The sequence below is a fragment of the Pelophylax lessonae genome, assembly GCF_965119305.1.
Source record: "Pelophylax lessonae genome assembly, chromosome: 2".
Classification (NCBI taxonomy): Eukaryota; Metazoa; Chordata; class Amphibia; order Anura; family Ranidae; genus Pelophylax; species Pelophylax lessonae.
The window spans coordinates 528,568,499-528,587,095 of record NC_138769.1 but is presented as its reverse complement, the minus strand read 5'-3'; the positions used below and the strand labels follow the sequence as shown (position 1 = coordinate 528,587,095).

At 44.5% G+C, this 18,597-nt stretch overlaps 1 protein-coding gene across 1 annotated transcript in view; it reads right to left on the bottom strand.

The window, feature by feature from the left end:
- The window catches only part of DIAPH3 (diaphanous related formin 3), a 1,357,913-nt gene that overhangs the window by 556,808 nt on the left and 782,508 nt on the right, over window positions 1-18,597 (bottom strand). The window contains exon 21 of the mRNA XM_082245041.1: window positions 12,418-12,657. Within this exon, the coding sequence (XP_082101167.1) occupies window positions 12,418-12,657 (240 nt within the window). The remainder of the gene's footprint in view (window positions 1-12,417; window positions 12,658-18,597) is intronic.

Below are 18,597 nucleotides of genomic sequence, written 5' to 3'. Positions count from 1 at the left end.
ACCCCTATGTTTATGTGTTCACATGTCATTCCATTATGAATCCATACACATTAGGAAATGTGGGAGAAGAATGAAGTTCTGGTAATGGACAGGAGCACTGATACAACAACACTGGAGAGTATTGCAAGGAAAGTCTTTGATAATGTGATAATCTGTTGTACATACTAGCACTGCTAAAAGCTTCTGAGGGTTTTTTTTTTTTTTTCTTTATAATTTTGTTTTAGAGATGTTTACTTTCACTGCCAATTCTGTACAACATACTGACTTACAGAACTTTTTCCAGGTGGCCAGGTCTGTACACCATACAGACCCAGCATTCCTCCTCTTGCTATATGCGTATGGCCACTTAATATGCCTGTGCAGCCACTGCATCCCAATAGACATGAATGGGACTGCCTGTGCGAGGATACACGCAACAGGGAACAAGGCCCTCCACAAGCATACACTTTAGTATGACCCATGTGAATGAGGCCTTGGTCGGAATTTTGTAAGCTATGTTGTGTTTGTGTTCATTAATGGGAACCAATGAGAAAGTAAGACACAAACACCACAAGATCTAACAAAAGTCTGACAAAAGAATAACCAAATGTAAAAAAATTAAGGACCATAAGGCTAAACTGTCAGAATTAAGTAGTAAGTGCCACATTCAGGCAGAGAATTCTTCCAGTTGAGTGAGATCCAACTCAAATTGTCCTACCCCAGCACACTCCCCTCTTTTTCAGTACTCATCCCAGTATCAAGATGGCCCCTTAACCATGAAAAAAAAAAAAAAAAAAAAGATATATATTTATTAAAAAAAAAAAAAAAAAGAGAAAAGGTATTGAACGCTTTTTCCATCTGTTCAGATTCATACCCTCAAGTAAGTAAAATCTCATCTTCCTGGTCTCTCTCTAAACAGTTTCAAAAGACTAGAAGATAAGTATAATGCAGTCCAAAAACAGGTTATTGCACAAATATAGGTTTAAACAAAATGCAAAGTACTAAAACACAACACACAAAGCATAGTATCTCCCACCGCGATACAAACACAACAGATCTGTAATTTAACACCCTCAGCTAGGCCTGGGTAATCCCCCCCACCCGCCCCACGACTCCCAAACAAGTCTTTGTCAATGCAGAAAGACACTGTGGGATGGTGCTGCTGTCCTACATTAAACCTATAGGGACATTTCACTTACCCAACTAATATTTTCAACTTTATCACTGGATCTTTTTACAATATCCTTCAAATGTTTAAATTCTGCAAATGCTTTCCTATCTTATGTTAAAAGATTGTCGTGTGCTTTAGGGGACCAATCCATACTCCTCAAATCACTTCTACAAGTTCCATAAAAAAGCTCAGGTACTATTCTGGACCTAGACGAAAAAAAACTAGTATGCTTGGGTAATACAATATATATATATATATATATATATATATATATATATATATATATATATATATATATATATATATATATATATATATATATATATATATATATATATATATATATATATATATATATATATATATATATATATATATTTTTTTTTTCATTTAACTTACTAATCATCAATATACTACAATTCAATCTGTTTTCTCACTACTTCAACCCACATCCCCTACAACTCACTTTTGTTACCTTAGCAGATGTCACTTTATTAACATAGTTTATGACAAAAAAGTATATCTTTATAGGCTTTACCTTCTCGTCTCATCTTAGTAGGAACACAATTCAAGTCCTTCTTCAGTAATGAAATATGATGGCTCAGCGGAGACTTGGAACCGGCAGCCTTCTCAATGCAGATGGTTCACACACATGTGAGGCGGTCAAGGTGTGGTTTTAAAAGAAAGTCCTGTGGGTTTTTCAGTCTGGTTCAGGTGTGATTTTAGGTAAAAATGTGCACCTGAACAGGTGAACAGACTGTTCTCCGGACTCCCGTGCTGAAACCGCAGCCAAATATATGTGAACTCAGCCTTAGGTGTGGAAGGTCCAGCTGAGGCTATCTGTGCTGCAGAAACTGTGGTTACAGCTGAGGAACAGAGTAGGCTGGGACTTGGATGCTGTTGTGACTGTGGGACTGCTGAGGTGCTATAGAGATTGCAGGACGACAAAGTAGAGACTCAGGCTCCAGATGCAGCATTGGCTGGGCTGTGGTTGCAGTAGAGGTTGGGCTGGTATTCAGCAGAGTCTTTGCCTGATGATATAGAAGTGACTTTGGCTGAGGGTTCAGTGGAACCTCAGGCTACGTTGCTAAAGCAATATGTACAGCAACTTTGGTAGCTCAGGGAGCTGACAATGTGCTTATGCAGTAATTGCATACCCCACGCAAGTTACTACAAGAAGCGTCTGTTATGCTCAGGGTAAAACCTGTAAGTGTCCATAACTACAGCAGATAGTGCTTCCTGTTTGCTCTAATTCAGGATACCCCCTCCCTTTGAAAGGTTACTTCACTCTTTATTCAGTGCTTTCCAATGGGTTATTGCTCTCAACTGGAGATCTGACTTTAGTAACATGGTTTCAAGTGATCTCAAGCATAAAATCAATTAAAAATATGGAAAGAATCGGCCACACCATCTAGGATACTATGCCATTTTTTTTTTTTAAAGGAATGTGATTACTGGTCCTCCTATTGAATATCTTTTTGTTACCTTTTGTCTGCCCTAACTTTATAGACTCTGTTGAGTTTTATGTAATTGATGTCAACACTCAGACCACCCTCAAGTATTGTCATGTAATAGGATATAGTTCATATTCCCATCACACACCTTCCTGGATATAGGCACATCAGTTGTGGGTGCTGCAGCGATCACCAACTGGACACTGGATCTATCACGGATACATACATATTCGCCAGCACACAAAGGGTCTTGCACAGCAGTCTGACAAAACTTTTTATTGCAAAAAGGATCACATTAGGATGGGTTCAATGTTTCAAAGTCACGCAGGACCCCTTCGTCAGGCATGTAATGTAATGAGCACATAAAACATTGTTTCCAATTAATATTCTGCAATGTTATTTATATTAAGTTTCCTGCTCTCCCATTGTTCTATACTTCCAATAAATTAAACATCTTACTATGTAATTAGCACAGTTTGAGCAATGTCTTTTGGATATATACTGTACGCAAATAACCAAGCATATTGATATTGTGGTATTTCAGCCTAAGTCTTCAACCTAACTAAAAAGGTTTGTAAAGGGGGGGGGGGGGGGGGGGCGTGGCGACCGCTGTGAGAAATGGCCGCATAGTCAGTGAGCTCCGGCGTGCACCCGGCTTATTGCCCATCTACGGCCCGACACAGCTATTGTGACCACCTCCAAGACAGCATACCTGACAGGGGAACCACCGCGGTGTCCAGCAATCATGACGAGACGGCAATCAGAGCCTCCCGCAGTCCACAAACTTTCAGACTTTGAAATGACGTCATCGGCGCAGCCTGACCCCTCTGCACAGATTTACCAAAAGCGGCCGGCAAAATCTGCAGACTCCTCTCCCTCCACACCATCCACTCAGAGCCCGGCAAAATTGCGGCCCAGGTGGGAGGAAGGACACGCACTACATAGGCAGTCTTCCATGGAGGTGAGCAACCCAGACCCTACTACCGCTGATGGGTGGGCCTACACCCCTCCCCCCGACCCTTCGCTTCCCTTGTCACTACAGGACAACCTGTTTCAGATACCACCCTGAAGGACATGATGTCCATGCTCCATAAATCCATGCAGGCTAGTGTTACAGCATCTATAGCTTATTGCCAGAAAGAGCTACATGGCTTAGGTGATAGAGTTAATAATACCCTTGAACACAAAATGGGTGAGTTTGCAGTTTCATATAACACGCTGGTGGACTCCCACACGTCCCAACAAGACGACATTCGCCGTGTTCAGGCAAAGCTGGCGGACCTGGAGGACAGGTCAAGACGCAACCATCTAAAAATCCGGGGTATACCAGAATCGCCCCTGCCCAACCAACTCCCTAACTATGTACGGGACTTATTCCAGCAGGCAGTTCCTGACCTTACAAATGCAGACCTGACCATAGACCGGATTCACCGCATCCCCAAGCCATCGTTTCTTCCACAAGAAATACCTAGGGACATTTTGCTCAGAATCCACTTCTTTCAAGCTAAAGAAAAAATTCTAGACACCTTTCGACGTAAGGATCACCTACCGGAACAAGCAATGACGCTCCAGGTCCTGATAGACTATTCTCTGTATACTCTACAACAAAGACGTAACCTTAACTCTATCACCAAGGCCTTACATAACCACACAATTATATACAAGTGGAAATACCCAGCGAAACTCTGTGTGACGTACCAGGGATCCTCAACTCAAATTACCAACATTGACCAGGGGATGCATATGCTCCGGCAATGGGGTATTGTCCCCGAGTCCTCTGACCCTCCACGCAACAGGGAACCACCTCTGCCACCTCCTCATGTTCACCTGGACTGGTAAGTCGTGTCCAGGTCCTCCAGATCCTCCAACCATCACAAGTGATAATCGCCTTAAACCATTGCCGGGTGCGCCCGGCCCTCACTGTTCTGTTCTCTAGAAGCACATTCCACCGTGCTCCTTACCCCCCCCCCCCTCCCCCCCGCTACCCTTGTAGCTCCAGCTGCTCAACTGGTCCAGGCAGACCATGTTTTTTTTACCTCTTTAACTTTTCTTTTTTTTTTTCCTTTTTTCTCTCTGCTCCAGGTTTCCCCCTTTTTGCCGTACATATGTTGTTTTTTTTTTGTTTTTTTTTTCTTTTCAACTTCCTCCGCAGTATGTACTTTACACTTCAGCTCTGGCCGCATCCAGTGAACGACTTCTGAGACTCTGAATGAACCTACATCCGGGTGCTCCACAGGATCATCACCAAACTTCTCAACTCTGGACTTGGTACCCACGTTTTCCCTGCCCAGCAGGGTATATCTCACAGGTACCCCTTTTGTTTTTACCACAACTCCTTCCAGGATTGACATGTACTGCTCACATCAAACCGTTGTTCTCCCTTCTTCAGGACTCACGTATCCAGTGCCCCCCCCCCCCTGGGATATACTTACGCAAATTATTGCTATGTCTCTTAAACGCATATCTTTAAATGTCAAGAGGCCTAATCACCCCGCAAAACGCTACTCAATGTGGAAAGAAGCTAGCTCCGGTAATGCGGACGTTTTGGCAGTAGAGGAGACACATTTTCAGCGGGGTCATACTCCTCGCTGCTCGCATCCTGATCACCCGCATATTTTTCAAGCCTCTTTTACTGCTAAAAAACGTGGAGTAATGTTAGCGTTTCGTAACTCTGTGTCTTTCTCCTACTCTAGGGTGGTGGAAGATGCAGAAGGCCAATATATTATCAACTGAGTTATTGATAACTGTTCTTACACATATGTAAATGTATATGCTCCCAATACTCACCAACTAAGGTTTATGCACAAACTTAGCTCAAAAGTTGCGAAATTGAAAGTGGGTAAATTATGTGTGGCGACTTTAATTTAGTGGCGAACCATGCCATGGACTCCTCAGCCAGGACTAAATCAAACTTGCCTTCTTTAGCTGCCCTCCTACATTCTAAGGGGCTCCATGATGTATGGCGGTACCAGCATGCAGAGGAGAGAGATTACTCTTTCTTCTCTGTATGTCATAACACTTATACTAGGATAGACATGCTTTTGGTAGATTCCCTTACCTTACCACTCCTTGTAGACACTTCAATCTCCCCTATTACGTGGTCAGATCATGCTGCAATCCATATGACTATTTCTAATAGCCCTTCTGCCCCTTCCTCCTTTATATGGCGGTGTAATAACTCTATTCTATCTAACCCAGAGGCTCTAACCCATCAGTAAACCAGCCTACGGGACTTTTTCCAAACCAATGACACCCCTGACGTGTCCCCCTCCGTCTTATGGAACACACACAAGGTATATATCTGCGGCCTTCTTATTCAGCAAGGCTCTTGTCTCAAAAAACAGCGCAATAGTCTAATACAGCATCTCACTACGGAGATACACTCTCTTGATGAGATCAACAAAACCTCCCCGTCCCCTGCTCATGCTTCCAAACTTACATCCCTTTGAGCAGACCTCCGCAGGCTGTTAGTCGAACAACACGATAAAATGTTAGCACGTCTCCGATTGAAGTACTACTCCTCTCATAATAAAGCGGGCAAATTCTTAGCCTCCCGACTCAAGGCCAGAAGAATTAAAACTAGAATAGACTATCGCCCACCCGCACACTAGCGAGCAAATTACACATCCCCAAAAAATCGCAGATGCATTCACAGATTACTATAGTGCTCTCTATAATCTGACTCAAGACAGCTCCACCCCCCAACCGACTGACGATGATATACAAACTTTACTTAGACGTCTATGTCTACCGTCCCTGTCTCCAGACTCGCTGTCTTACCTTAACGAACCTTTTACCCTTCCGGAATTGGCCAAAACTCTTAAAGCTCTTCCCCTAATTAAACCGCCGGGCCCCGGTGGTTTAATTAATGAATATTATAGTGCCATGCATGATATACTGTCCCCCCACATGCTAAGTCTTTTTTCGCAAGCCATCAAGGAGGGCTCCTTCCCCAGTGAAATGCTCCAAGCCAACATCACTACCCTCCCTAAACCGGGTAAGCCCCCCAACACCCCAGCCAACTTTTGGCCCATTTCTCTTTTTAACACTGACGTTAAGCTCTACGCCAAATTGGTCGCCAACCGTCTTGCCACAATTTTACCCACCTTGGTTGGTGGAGATTAGATGGGTTTTGTCCAGGGCTGCCAAGCTCCGGACGCTACTAGGCATGTGATAAATTTGATACACCATGCAGAGCGCACCAGAGCGCCTTCTCTACTTCTCTCTATTGATGCAGAGAAGGCGTTCGACCGCATACACTGGGGATATATGCGAGCTGTTCTGGAAAGGTTTGGCTTATCTGGCCCTATCCTATCTGCCATCCTCACTTTATATTCACACCCCTCTGCCAAAGTAATGTCAGCGGGAACGCTGTCTAAGTCTTTCTCCATTTCCAATGGAACGTGTCAGAGTTGCCCCCTCTCGTCCCTTATATTCAATCTTCTAATTGAACCCCTGGCTGCAACATTCAGACAAAGTCCCTTAATCTCTGGCTTTGAATTTTCTACCTCCCAGCATATCATTACACTCTTTGCAGATGATGTTATTCTTACTCTCACCAACCCTACAGTCTCCTTACCGGCAGCCCACAACATTCTACAATCTTTCAGTAACATTTCATACTACAAGGTCAACTTTAGCAAGTCGGTTATTCTCAACATGGGAGTTCACTCAGCCGCTACCGAACACTGTAAAACACTTCTGCCCTACTCATGGACCACTCGACCTCTACACTACTTAGGCATATATCTTACATTCCCCACCTCCAACTTGATTGCTGCAAACTTGAAACCCCTCCTATCAACAATCTCATCTGATGTCGCTAAACTCAAGACATCCAAACTGTCCTGGACAGGTAGGATTGCTGCCTTCAAGATGGTATGCCTACCCAAAATCCTGTATATTTTTCGCACTCTTCCAGTACATACTTCCCATTGCTAAATTATTGCTTACCTTTATCTGGCAAAAAAAAAAAAAAAACGGGCCAGATGCGCATACCACCACATGATTCGGCACAAATTGATGGGCAGACTTGGTCTTCCCGATCTCACAGATTACTACAACGCATCTCGCCTAGCCCCCTTACAGCACTGGTTTTCTGAACACCCTACCTTGCCGTGGTTACCTATAGAATCCACCCTATCTAACACTAATGACCTCTATGCCCTATTATTAGCGGACATGTGGAGACCTTTGGTCATACACTCCCTCCCACTACCCACGCAGGCCACACTATTATCATGGACCACCTCACCACTCATTTCTCCACAGTTCCACTCTCAAAGTCTATCCCGCTCCCGCTTGCCACGTTATCAATTCTTCTTCCATGTATTAACCCAGGGCTCGACAAACCCCGGGCGCCAGGTCGCATTTGCGACTAGAATTAGCGACCTGGTGCCTGGGGTGCCCTGCAGGAGGTGTCCTGTCCCTTTTGCGCCCCCCCACCTCCTCCTCGAGTGCACGGACTTCCGCGCCGTCCAAAAATAGAGGCCTCGGCTTTTCGGCCTTCTTCTGTGAGGTGAGAGGCTAGGGGAACTGGCGCCCTCTTGTGGTGGCCGGGAGTAATGCATGTTCTCAATGCCTTCCCATCTCCTTCCAAAGAGGAGAGGAGAGGGAAGTTTTTTTAAGGCTTCGTCTCTCTGTCCAGTTACCTTTGCTTAAAGGCAAGTGGACAGGGAGTGTGGTTATTATTATTAATTTATTTTTTAAATGTAAAAAAAAAAAAAAAAAATCTTTTTTTTTAATTATTAAAAAAAATTGTTTTCTTTTTTTCCAATTCTTATTATTAAAAAATGTAATTATATATATATATATATATATATATATATATATATATATATATATTTTTTTTTTTTCTTTTCCTTATCGCCGTGCCACAGCCAAAGGCCCCTTTCACACGGGCTGTCTGATCAGGTCCGCCTGTCAGTTTTTCAGGCAGACCTGATCGGACCCCCTTCATTCTCCTCTATGGAGCAGTAATCTGCCGCCATCTGGTCCTGTCCGCCAAAAACAGACGGATGGTGGTTCTATTTTCTATCCATCCCGTGGATCGGATCAGATGGCTTCGGATGGAAAGAGACAGACAGTCTGTTTCCATCCAATTGCGCTATAGAGGAGAGTGGGGTTCAAGTCGTATTTATGTGTAAATTTAGTATCCGCTTTATTAAATAAAGCTCGGTTGTTAGTTTAAAAAAAAAAAAAACTGGCTCCTAACTTTTTATGCTGGCTCCTAGATTTCAGGCAAATTTGTCAAGCCCTGTATTAACCTATCCAAATTCATATCGTCAGGTATGACCACAGTGGAACAATTTTACTTTAACAACTCCCTCAAACCCTTCCAGACATTGAGACAAGAATTTGCACTCCCTTCACAAGCATTATACACTTATAACAGCATTTCTAGCTTTCTCCATAAAAACCCTCCACCCGCAATACGGATTCCTTTGCAGATCTGGAAATTCCTTTGCAATGCTCCCTAGAAAAGGCTTTTGCATACTCAACTCTCCGTGGTCCTAAATTTCATGCAGAATGGAGGGTTTGGTTGCAAAGTCCATACTTCTCAACACCCAGTTAATGTTACTGTCAGTGTTATTGTATTTGTTCTTCTTCTGACAATGTGAATGTGTTACATGTTCACATGATCATATGTTCGCTCATATGTACTGTTCATATATCATTCCCTGTACGGCTCCTACATTACGTTACTTTCTACCTTTTATGTTTATATTTTGTCTTTTTTGAAAATTTCAATAAACATTTATTGCAAGTAAAAGGTTTATAAAAAAAAAAAAAAAAAAAAAAAAATGCACAGGTCAGTATATTTGAATGGGCAATGCAAATAAAAAATAAAATGAAAACATATGTGGCTTTTTTTCTAGCATAAAAAAAACATTTAAGGCCTCTTTCACACGGAGCGGACCATATTGCGATCCGCTCCGGCACTTTTTTTTTACGGACAGGGATGACACTTGTGTCATCCGGTCCGTATGTCCGCATATCATCCCATCCGTTTGCGGATGATATAAGGACATAGTGTATGTCTCTGGGATTGCGGATGTCAGCGGATGACACCGCTGACATCCGATTTTGCGTAATTTTCGTCTTTTAAACGGAAAAAAAATAGGGTTCTGTTACGTTCCAAAAAACGGAACAGAACTGAAAGGACGCAAATCGGATGTCAGTGGATGGTCATCCGCTGACATCCGCAATCCCATTGACATGCATTATGTCTGCATATCATCCGCAAACGGATGGGGTGATATATACGGATATACGGAACGCCCCTGTGTGAAAGAGGCCTAAATGAGAAAAAGTGGTCTTTGAAAAATACAAACTGGAAGGAGCATCCTTGGAATTTTAGATACACAAAAATTACAGCTAGAGAGGCAAAGACAACAATCAGGGCAGCTAAAAAAGATCATGAGGAAAACAAAAAATCAAATCAATAGTATATAGTAAGAAAAAAATGCAAAGGCCCCACAAAAGATAACCGGCAGGGAGGCCCATTTCAGGCCCACGTCTGCGGCGGTGGAGCCAGACTCAGACTCAGACTCCAAGACATCAGATGAAGCAGGGGTAGGTGGAGAAACGTTTTAGCGCACCTACCACCACCCGCCGGACCCAAATGTGCCCCTAACTGCCGAAAAGGCATCAACAGACAGTGGAGATCTGGAAGGCCCTGCAGCCTCCGCGAGGGGGTCAGGTGGGGAAAAAATGGCTTGCAGGGTCCATACTTAACCTGAGGAACCCGCCAGCAAATTTAAAAAGAAAACATTCATTTTTTTAAACGGCCCCACAGCACCCCCCGGACGTCAGGTACACGCTAAAGGGACCCCCACAGAGAGGGGGAGATCATCCTCAAGCCTCACTGTCCGTCAGCCACTCCCACCGGCCTTCACAGCAAAAAATCGACAACAAAACGGCTGAAAATAGTCGTACCAAGATGGCCGCCTCCATAAAAGCAGACAGAGGCTACAACAAAATGGCGGCCCTGTGCGGGAATTACGGTAATTGGGACCCACAGGGGGACCCCCCAAACACCCATCCACTTTAGAAAAACCTCACCAAGCGCCCCCCCGCATGATTGTTGAGCGCCGCGGACGGCACACTCCCCAGACCCCCATGCGGCCTGCACACTAGGCCCCAGGCTTAGGTAGGCCCAAACAGTCCCCCATGTGGGGGGGCACGGGGTAGGTGGTGGAGAGGAGGGGGGGTCACAACAGGACAGAGGGAAACCCTAGGAGTGTGAGGTTTCCGACCGTCCCAGGGAGAGGGCCTGCGTCCACCCCAAAATCCGCCAGGGAAGGGGGGGACTTTTACTCACCATACCGGGAACACAGGCAGGCACCATCTCTTGATAGGACCCCACGCCACCGGAGTAGGGGGGCTGTCGGCCAAATAGGAATGCTGCGACATCAGCCTAGACCCTGTCGTGTGCGTCCTGGCGAGACGTTTAACTCGCGGGACCAGTCCCCATCCAGTGGGACTATGCCGTGGCCGACCCAGCGCGGAGCTAAGGTCTGCACATGCTCGATGGCTAGACTGGGGTGAATACTGGATATGGAGGTCCAGTCTGTCGCCCAGCATAATTGCTTGAAGATCTCACAGGAAAAAAAAAAGTTCCGGAGAAAAAAAGGCTAGTTAAAAAAATCTACGTAAAAAAATACTTTATATGCCAGGACCAGAGATTCCAGCAAGGAACTAGGTCCTTACTCCTGACTAGGCAGAAAAAAAACTGACATCCTATGCAGCAAGAGAGAGGGTGTACCCTCCGGGATTGCCCATAGGCGTAGCCAGAACTTTTTTCTGCCTAGTGTCCTACTCTTGTATGGGTCAGTATTACCCTACTGATATGAATCAGAGAGAACTGCGTCTGTCAATGAACGATAGAAAAACAGAGGATTCAATAGCCAAAAACAAAAACTGAGGTGCAAAGAGTATAGAAAATAAATACAAAACAATGTAAATAAATTGCCAGGACAGGATGGCTTACAACTCCTTAGGTAGCTTAGTAGGCAGGATGCTATTTCTTATGTTCAATGACACTTTAGTGAAAGAATGATAGCAACTGATTGATGTAAATCAAATGCGGTACCAATATTCCCAGAAAGGGTTGAGAGACATATGTCAGGATACTACAGGACCAGTTAGCCGAACACTGATAGTATGTAAAGTATGTGAAGGGCTGGTAGGAAACTATATGCAAAACATTGTGTAAGCAAACATGTTATCATATGGCACACAAAACAAGGATTTTTGAAAACTATTCTCGTTAGACTAACCAGTTAACATTCTATAAGGAAATGAGTAGGAACTTAAATAGAGGAAGGCCAATGAATGTAGAATATCTGGAATTTACTAAAACATGCAACACTGTACCGTATTAAACATTTCATTAATAAGGTCTGTTGGACAAAATATATCCTTATATTATATCTATTGGAACTGCTCAGTAATGTCCCTCTTCTGGAAAGAAACTTTTCATTCCTTTGCTTCTGTCACCCACATTTCCTTTTCCCCTACCCCAGCTCATGCATTTTTTGGCATAATATTTGAAATATGGCCTTCTCTTGTGCAACTCCATACTTTCTTCTTCATACTGTTATAGCTGCAAGATTGTCACTAACAAAAAGATAGCCCACATTGGTCTCAGTAGTGAACATCTTTAACATGCACACCTCACAAGCACATTTGCCCAGACGACTATATTTTTTCTCTTTTGTTTATATATATATATATATATATATATATATATATATATATATATATATATATATATATATATATAGTGTGTTTAATAGTAAAATTACTCACTTTGCAAAGAGAGCTGAGGTTAAATCCAAAGGTTTGCCCATTGCGGGATCCAGCATTCATGTAGTTTCCTATGAGTAACACTATCTCCAGCAGTTTAGCAAAGCTCCTGCTTTTCTTTATCTCCTCGCATGCTTCACTGACAGCCATAATATCTGGTTTGATGTTGTTTACTTGCTCTTCAATTTGAAGGCGAAATAGAATTGCGTTGAGACGTGGAATGAGCTTCTTCACACTGCTCATCTGATTAAAGAAAGGAATATATTTTATGAAATAGCTATATAATAATTTGCTGCTTTAAACCATTTGCTTCTAGAGGGACCAACAAAACAGAAATCCTTTAGCATGGGAAATAATCATGAAGGACAACTTCATGCAGAACTCATCTCACTTCACATTGAAAATGTTTGTTCTCTATCAAAGCAATTTATCCACAACAAAATTAAAAGCCCTGAAACAAAACTTAGCTGAGATGAAAACTCACCAAAAAAAAAAAAAAAACATTAAAAACATTTTAACATACAGCTAACATGGACCTATACAACTTTCTGTTATACACACACCTACATAAAATCATTGGCCATCATTACATTGTCAATATGGAGAATTGGGTGTCACAATTTGCTTAAAGTTGTACAATCTTAGATATACAGTATATTGGCAAAGCATTATAACTTGCAGGAAAGCAAACATGACATACACTTTCTTGCAAGTCTGGTTGTTGTGACAAGACACAAAAGACCTGAAAGAGCTCTGTCCTGCATCTCTACGCAGAAAAAACATCACTACAAATGTGATATACTCTTGGCGATAATATCACACAATAGACCACTATTAGAAGTGATCAGTTGCTTTAGGGGTGATTTGGGAACTTAATCAGGCCAATACTGACATGATTCAGACCCCCAAAAGGGATCAATAAATAAAAAAATAAAAATCAATCAAATAAAAAAAAACAATAGACAAAAGATACACTTAAATTAAATCAGTTCTTAAAAAAAACACAGCATATATGTCCTCTGTTCATTAACTCCCAGTTCCCACAATTTACATCAATTGCTATGGATGAAAACACATCTCAGATAATGAGATCATTTTATGCTGTCCCTACCTAGCTGTAATATCTGAGCAGTAGGCACTTAGCTTGAAAAATATTCCTTAGCAAGAGAAATAAATCAATAAATGGTGTAGTGTTTTTAAACCCACCCTTCTAATAACAATTTAAAGACAAAACTCACATCAAATGTATGATATACCAGATTAAGCATATACACATCCCACCTGTACACATCTCATCAACACTATGTAATTACACCCGATCAATAAATTCATAAAACATTGTTTCCCATAGTAAATGACAATACATTATGTAATTCTCAAATTCAGATAGTCCACAAATGTGTGATTGCTAGTCCTTTTTAAACAATCCACACTTTAGTTGCAAGGGACCTCATGCGCCTACTACTTTAAATTGTGAAATTATAAAAGTGTATGTTATGACCCCACTTACCTGTTGATATATGTTTTGTCCGGATCTGAACTGGACAACCCTGCAGACGATTTGTCCAGTGACTCAAAGCAAAAGCTTTATTGCTCTGAGCTCCAGAATATTGATCGGCAGGTGCCCTAGACACGCAGCTTTCCAAGTACTGCCCTCCCCCCCCCCAGCCGGACAGTCTGGCATTCATGGATACCACAGTCCAATACAATGGAAAGAAGGGCCAAGGAACGGAGCCACCACAGAGGAGCACTTCTAGCATTTTGACTCAACCAAATCAGATTGTCCAAAGATTTTGAATTTGTGTTCCACTTGACAATACCCCTTTGCAGAGGTCTGGTGTGGAACTGAGCAAAGGGAACTGCCCCAAAGGTAAACTGCCCCAAAGGTAAACACCATCAGGCCTAGAGCTTGCATGCAAGGCCGCAACCAAATCGCTCTCTGCAAATTTTTCAGCTTTTCCGGAGGAAGAAACACCCTTGATGTAAAAAATAAGGGTACCGTCTATTATGTGGGTTTGTCCAGATAAACCATTATGGAGGCTGGGACCAGAGCAGATTTTCTGAAATTGATAGTCCAACAGAACTCTTGTAGAGTTTACAGTTATAGACAGATCGCCCACCAGAACTGAGTGGGAGTCTGTTCTTAAGAGGTGATAGTCCAGGTACCCTAGTACTGCAATCCCCCGCTGTCACAATAATGCCAATACCAGTGCCAACACGTTGGCGAAGACCCTGGGGGCGGAGGCAAGACCAAAGGGTTACGCCACATATTGATGTTTCCTCCAGCGAAGCGAAGAAAACGCTGGTGTCCAGCATCAATAGGGATGTGCAGATATGCGTCCTCGAAATTGATAGAGACCAAAAAGACCCTTTGGTGTAGGAACGTCACTACCGTGTGAATGGCCTCCATTCAAAACCTCTGTACCCGCACAAAGCGATTCAGAGCCTTAAGGTCCAGCATTGGATGCACTTTCCCTTCTTTCCTGGGAACAGTAAACAGGTTTGAATAGAACCCTCAAAAGTGTTCCCGAGAGGGAACTGGCACAATCACCCTTTGCGACAGCAGATCTTGTAACCCCTCTTGTAGATCCCTTAACCAATCTGAAGATAGGCATAGATTGGACAGGAAAAATCTATCCGACGGTCGGGACCTGAATTTGATCTTGTAACCTAATCGGATCAGCTCATGGGCCCATTTTTCCTTAATCAAGGAGGTCCCTGGTTTCCGGACAGAAAACAAAGACTTCACCCCACCCCAGATACGGGGGAGGGTGTCCCTTCATGCAGACAGAGATTTGTCCGCAGATCTGGAGGGGCCTGTTCTCTGCATACCCGACCACGTCTTCTTGGAACCCCCAGATGACCTAAATGGCTTAGGTACTTCCTCCTGCGTGCCAAAGGCACAAAGGGGCCGCGGTTAGAGGAAGAAGAGTACTCTCCCCTCCTGCGAGTCCTTTGATCAGTTCATCCAACAAAGACCCAAATAGGCAGAGATCTGATAGAGCCTTTTTAGAAGCCTGGCCCGCAGACCAGCCTTTTAGCCACACCATGTGTGGTTATCATTATTGCATTTAGAACAACTCCACTGACTCACAACAATTTTGTCACAGTAGGGGGGAAAAGGGAGTACCTTTGTCGCTTTTACGGGATCTGCGGGCCCCGAGGGAACCGCCACCCCCCCATGTTAAACATTTTCTGCAATAATACAATCACTGCATCCACCAGCGCCCTTGCATGCGCATGTGCGGTAAAAAAAAAGGAGTTGTCCTCACCGCAGAGCACCCGAAGAGCGTGGACCCAGTTGAGTCGCTATATGCTAAGCTCACCCTGAGAACATAACAAGCAGGGGAGGAGACACCGGCTAAAGTTCCACAAAACGACCCTCATTAGACCTAAGGGTTGCCCACCATAAATGGCATTAAAGGACATAGCCCCCTATAAAGGGAAGAGGGGGCCCGCCGAGATGCAGACGCTCAGGCCGAGCACCCCCATCCGCTGCTCTACCGACCCCTCAGCAGCTCAAACAATCTGGTTAGCAGCTCGGTCAGCTAAGTCAGCAGCTCAAACAGCAGCTCGGACAGCCAGGCGTGAGTAGGCCACAAAGATGCACACAAAATTTGAGGCCCGATCCGGTCATTTGATCAGCAGCTCAGACAGCTTGGTTAGGAGATCGGACAGCCTGGTCAGTCGCCCAGACAGCTTGATCAGTCACTCAGACAGCCAGCTCCATCTGCCTTCGAGTAGGCCGCAAGCCGTGACCTCAATTTTTGGCCCGATCCAGCCGTGTTAGGCATCGGTCGGTCAGCTTAATCAGGCATCTCATCTCGGTCAGGCACCCAGATATCCGAGTAGGCTGCAATGCCACAGACTAAATTATCGATCCGACCCAGACACGTGCGGTGCAGACCCGTGGATGAAGAAACATGCGCTCCCCCCAATCCTATAACCACCGCAGGGAGCCCAATGGTCAAATTGCTCAAATCCGGACAGCCTGGTCAGCAACAACCACATCCCCCCCCCCCCCCCGGGGCATGGGGGTAGGTTGGGGCCAAAAAACCACCTTGATTGTTAGAGGGGCTGGAGGAAATGGAAGGAAACTCCAGGGTCCGACCATCCCAAGGAGGGGCCTACGTCCATCCCAAGACCACAAGAGCTATGGGGGGGGACACTACTCATCATATCAACGACAATCTGGTGGGCGCCACTCCGACAGACTACCTCTCCACTCGGGGTGGGGGTGCTAACCGCCAAGGAGCACGCTGCAACTCAGGCCACCGACAAGATGTTTCACTCGCAGGCCAGCCCCCGTCCACTGTGGGCTCTGTCGTGGTGAGGCCTAGCACAGGGCTATAACCTGCACACACTCGCTGGCTGGACTGGGAGACCTTAAGGATCTAGGATATCCAGTCTGATACCCAGTCTGGCTGTTGATTGCAGTTCTCTCAGGAACATAACAAGCTAAAAAAAAATGTAAATTTTAACAAAAGGTTCACTTTAAAATAAAAAAAAAAAAAAAAAAAAAACAAGCTAAGACCTAAGTCTCAGCCTGTAATTATGTCCTACTCCTAAACTAGGCACAAACAAATTGGTCAATGAACAATAGAGAAATTACATTTTTGTTGCAGGAGATGACAGAAATCTGACTTGTATCTTAGTGCAGACTTCTGGGAATATTGGTGAGCCAATCACACAAGCAGGAAATAATGTTTCTAGAGTGTGGTCAGTACACATTCTGTGTACAAAAACAGCTCCAGGTAGCCGTATTGAATTGCATTTTTTAGAAAATGACAACACTTGCAGAATGAAAAGGAAAGGTCCTTTTTAATAACATTGTAGGGACGTGTTCATCTTGTACATTGTCTGCAGGTTTTTTACATTCATGCCTTGTAACTACCATAAAGTTCTTGTTACAAACAGATTCTTCCGGGGGGGCATGTCCGGACGCGAGTCACGCCAAAGCCACATATGGTGGTCCAGAGCCTACGTCCTCTTATTGGCTGGACCTCTAAAGGCCGAAGACTCCTCAACGGGAATGAAGGTAGCTCAATTTGACCTGGAAACAATCAAGTCCAATACAGATGGAACCATCCACCTGTAACACAGTTATTCCTCATGAGGATACCACAAGCAAAAATGCTTAGCAACCATTGCATTTTGGAAAACCCCACTGTTTTGTGACGATGTTGTCATGGTAAGTGGAAACAGGAACACCCTTGCAGCTTTGCAGGGCCTGTGGGTGCCAAAAGAAACAAGTGCCTCCGACGAGGCAGTAGCCACAACCTCCATTTTTAAGGTTTCACACACTGACACAAACAGTGCATCCACCAGCACCTATTTAAGTGCAGTTAGAGGAGCAGAGGAATCATCCTCACTATCTGAGCACTCAGGGTGCGTGGACGCAGACACAGTAGGGAAGCTATATACAAAGCTCTCCCCGAAAAACAATCAGGGGAGGCCGTCGACTGCAATCCCGTAAAGAGGTCGCCAGTCAAGAGCAAACAATGGATCCCCTATTGGACCCTGCAAAAAAAAAAACAAGGGGGTCACCCTCCGAGCCCTCCATAGAGGACATAATAGGACATAGCCCCATTAAGTGCAGGCAGGGTACCCTCACTAAAACAGGGCAGGTACCCCACACAATATAGTACCCCACACAATATAGCGGCAAGGCTGTCATTAAAAAAATAAAGCGCCCCCACAGCACTATCCCTTCCAAGGGAGGTGCCAAGCTAACCACATGGCCTATGATTTTTTGTGGAGGCCCAGCCACATTTGCAGGGATCCTTAGCCAAGCAGGTGCCAACAAAAAAAGAGTGGGGGCTTCAGCTACACACACTGAGGTGACCCCCCCCAATGACGACGCCCGACTTGGCCGCAAGGCCTAATAGGGCGCAGGTCGTTGCTCAAATTTTTTAAAGCTCCCAGCTGTGAGCCTCAGCGATGCCGGCCACCCAGAAGCCCAAGCAGGAGGCAGTGGCATCAGACACCCGCACAGGGGCAGCATCACAGTTTCCAGCGAGTAGGTCGCAAAACGCCAAACACAGCCATGTGAAGCGCGTACCCCATGGATGTTAAAACATCTGCTCCCCCAGCCAAACAACCACCGCAGGGAGCCCAGGGGGCATCCCTCCCTGCCCTAGTCACCAACCCCCAGGGGTGGTGACTAGGGCAGGGATGTCCCCT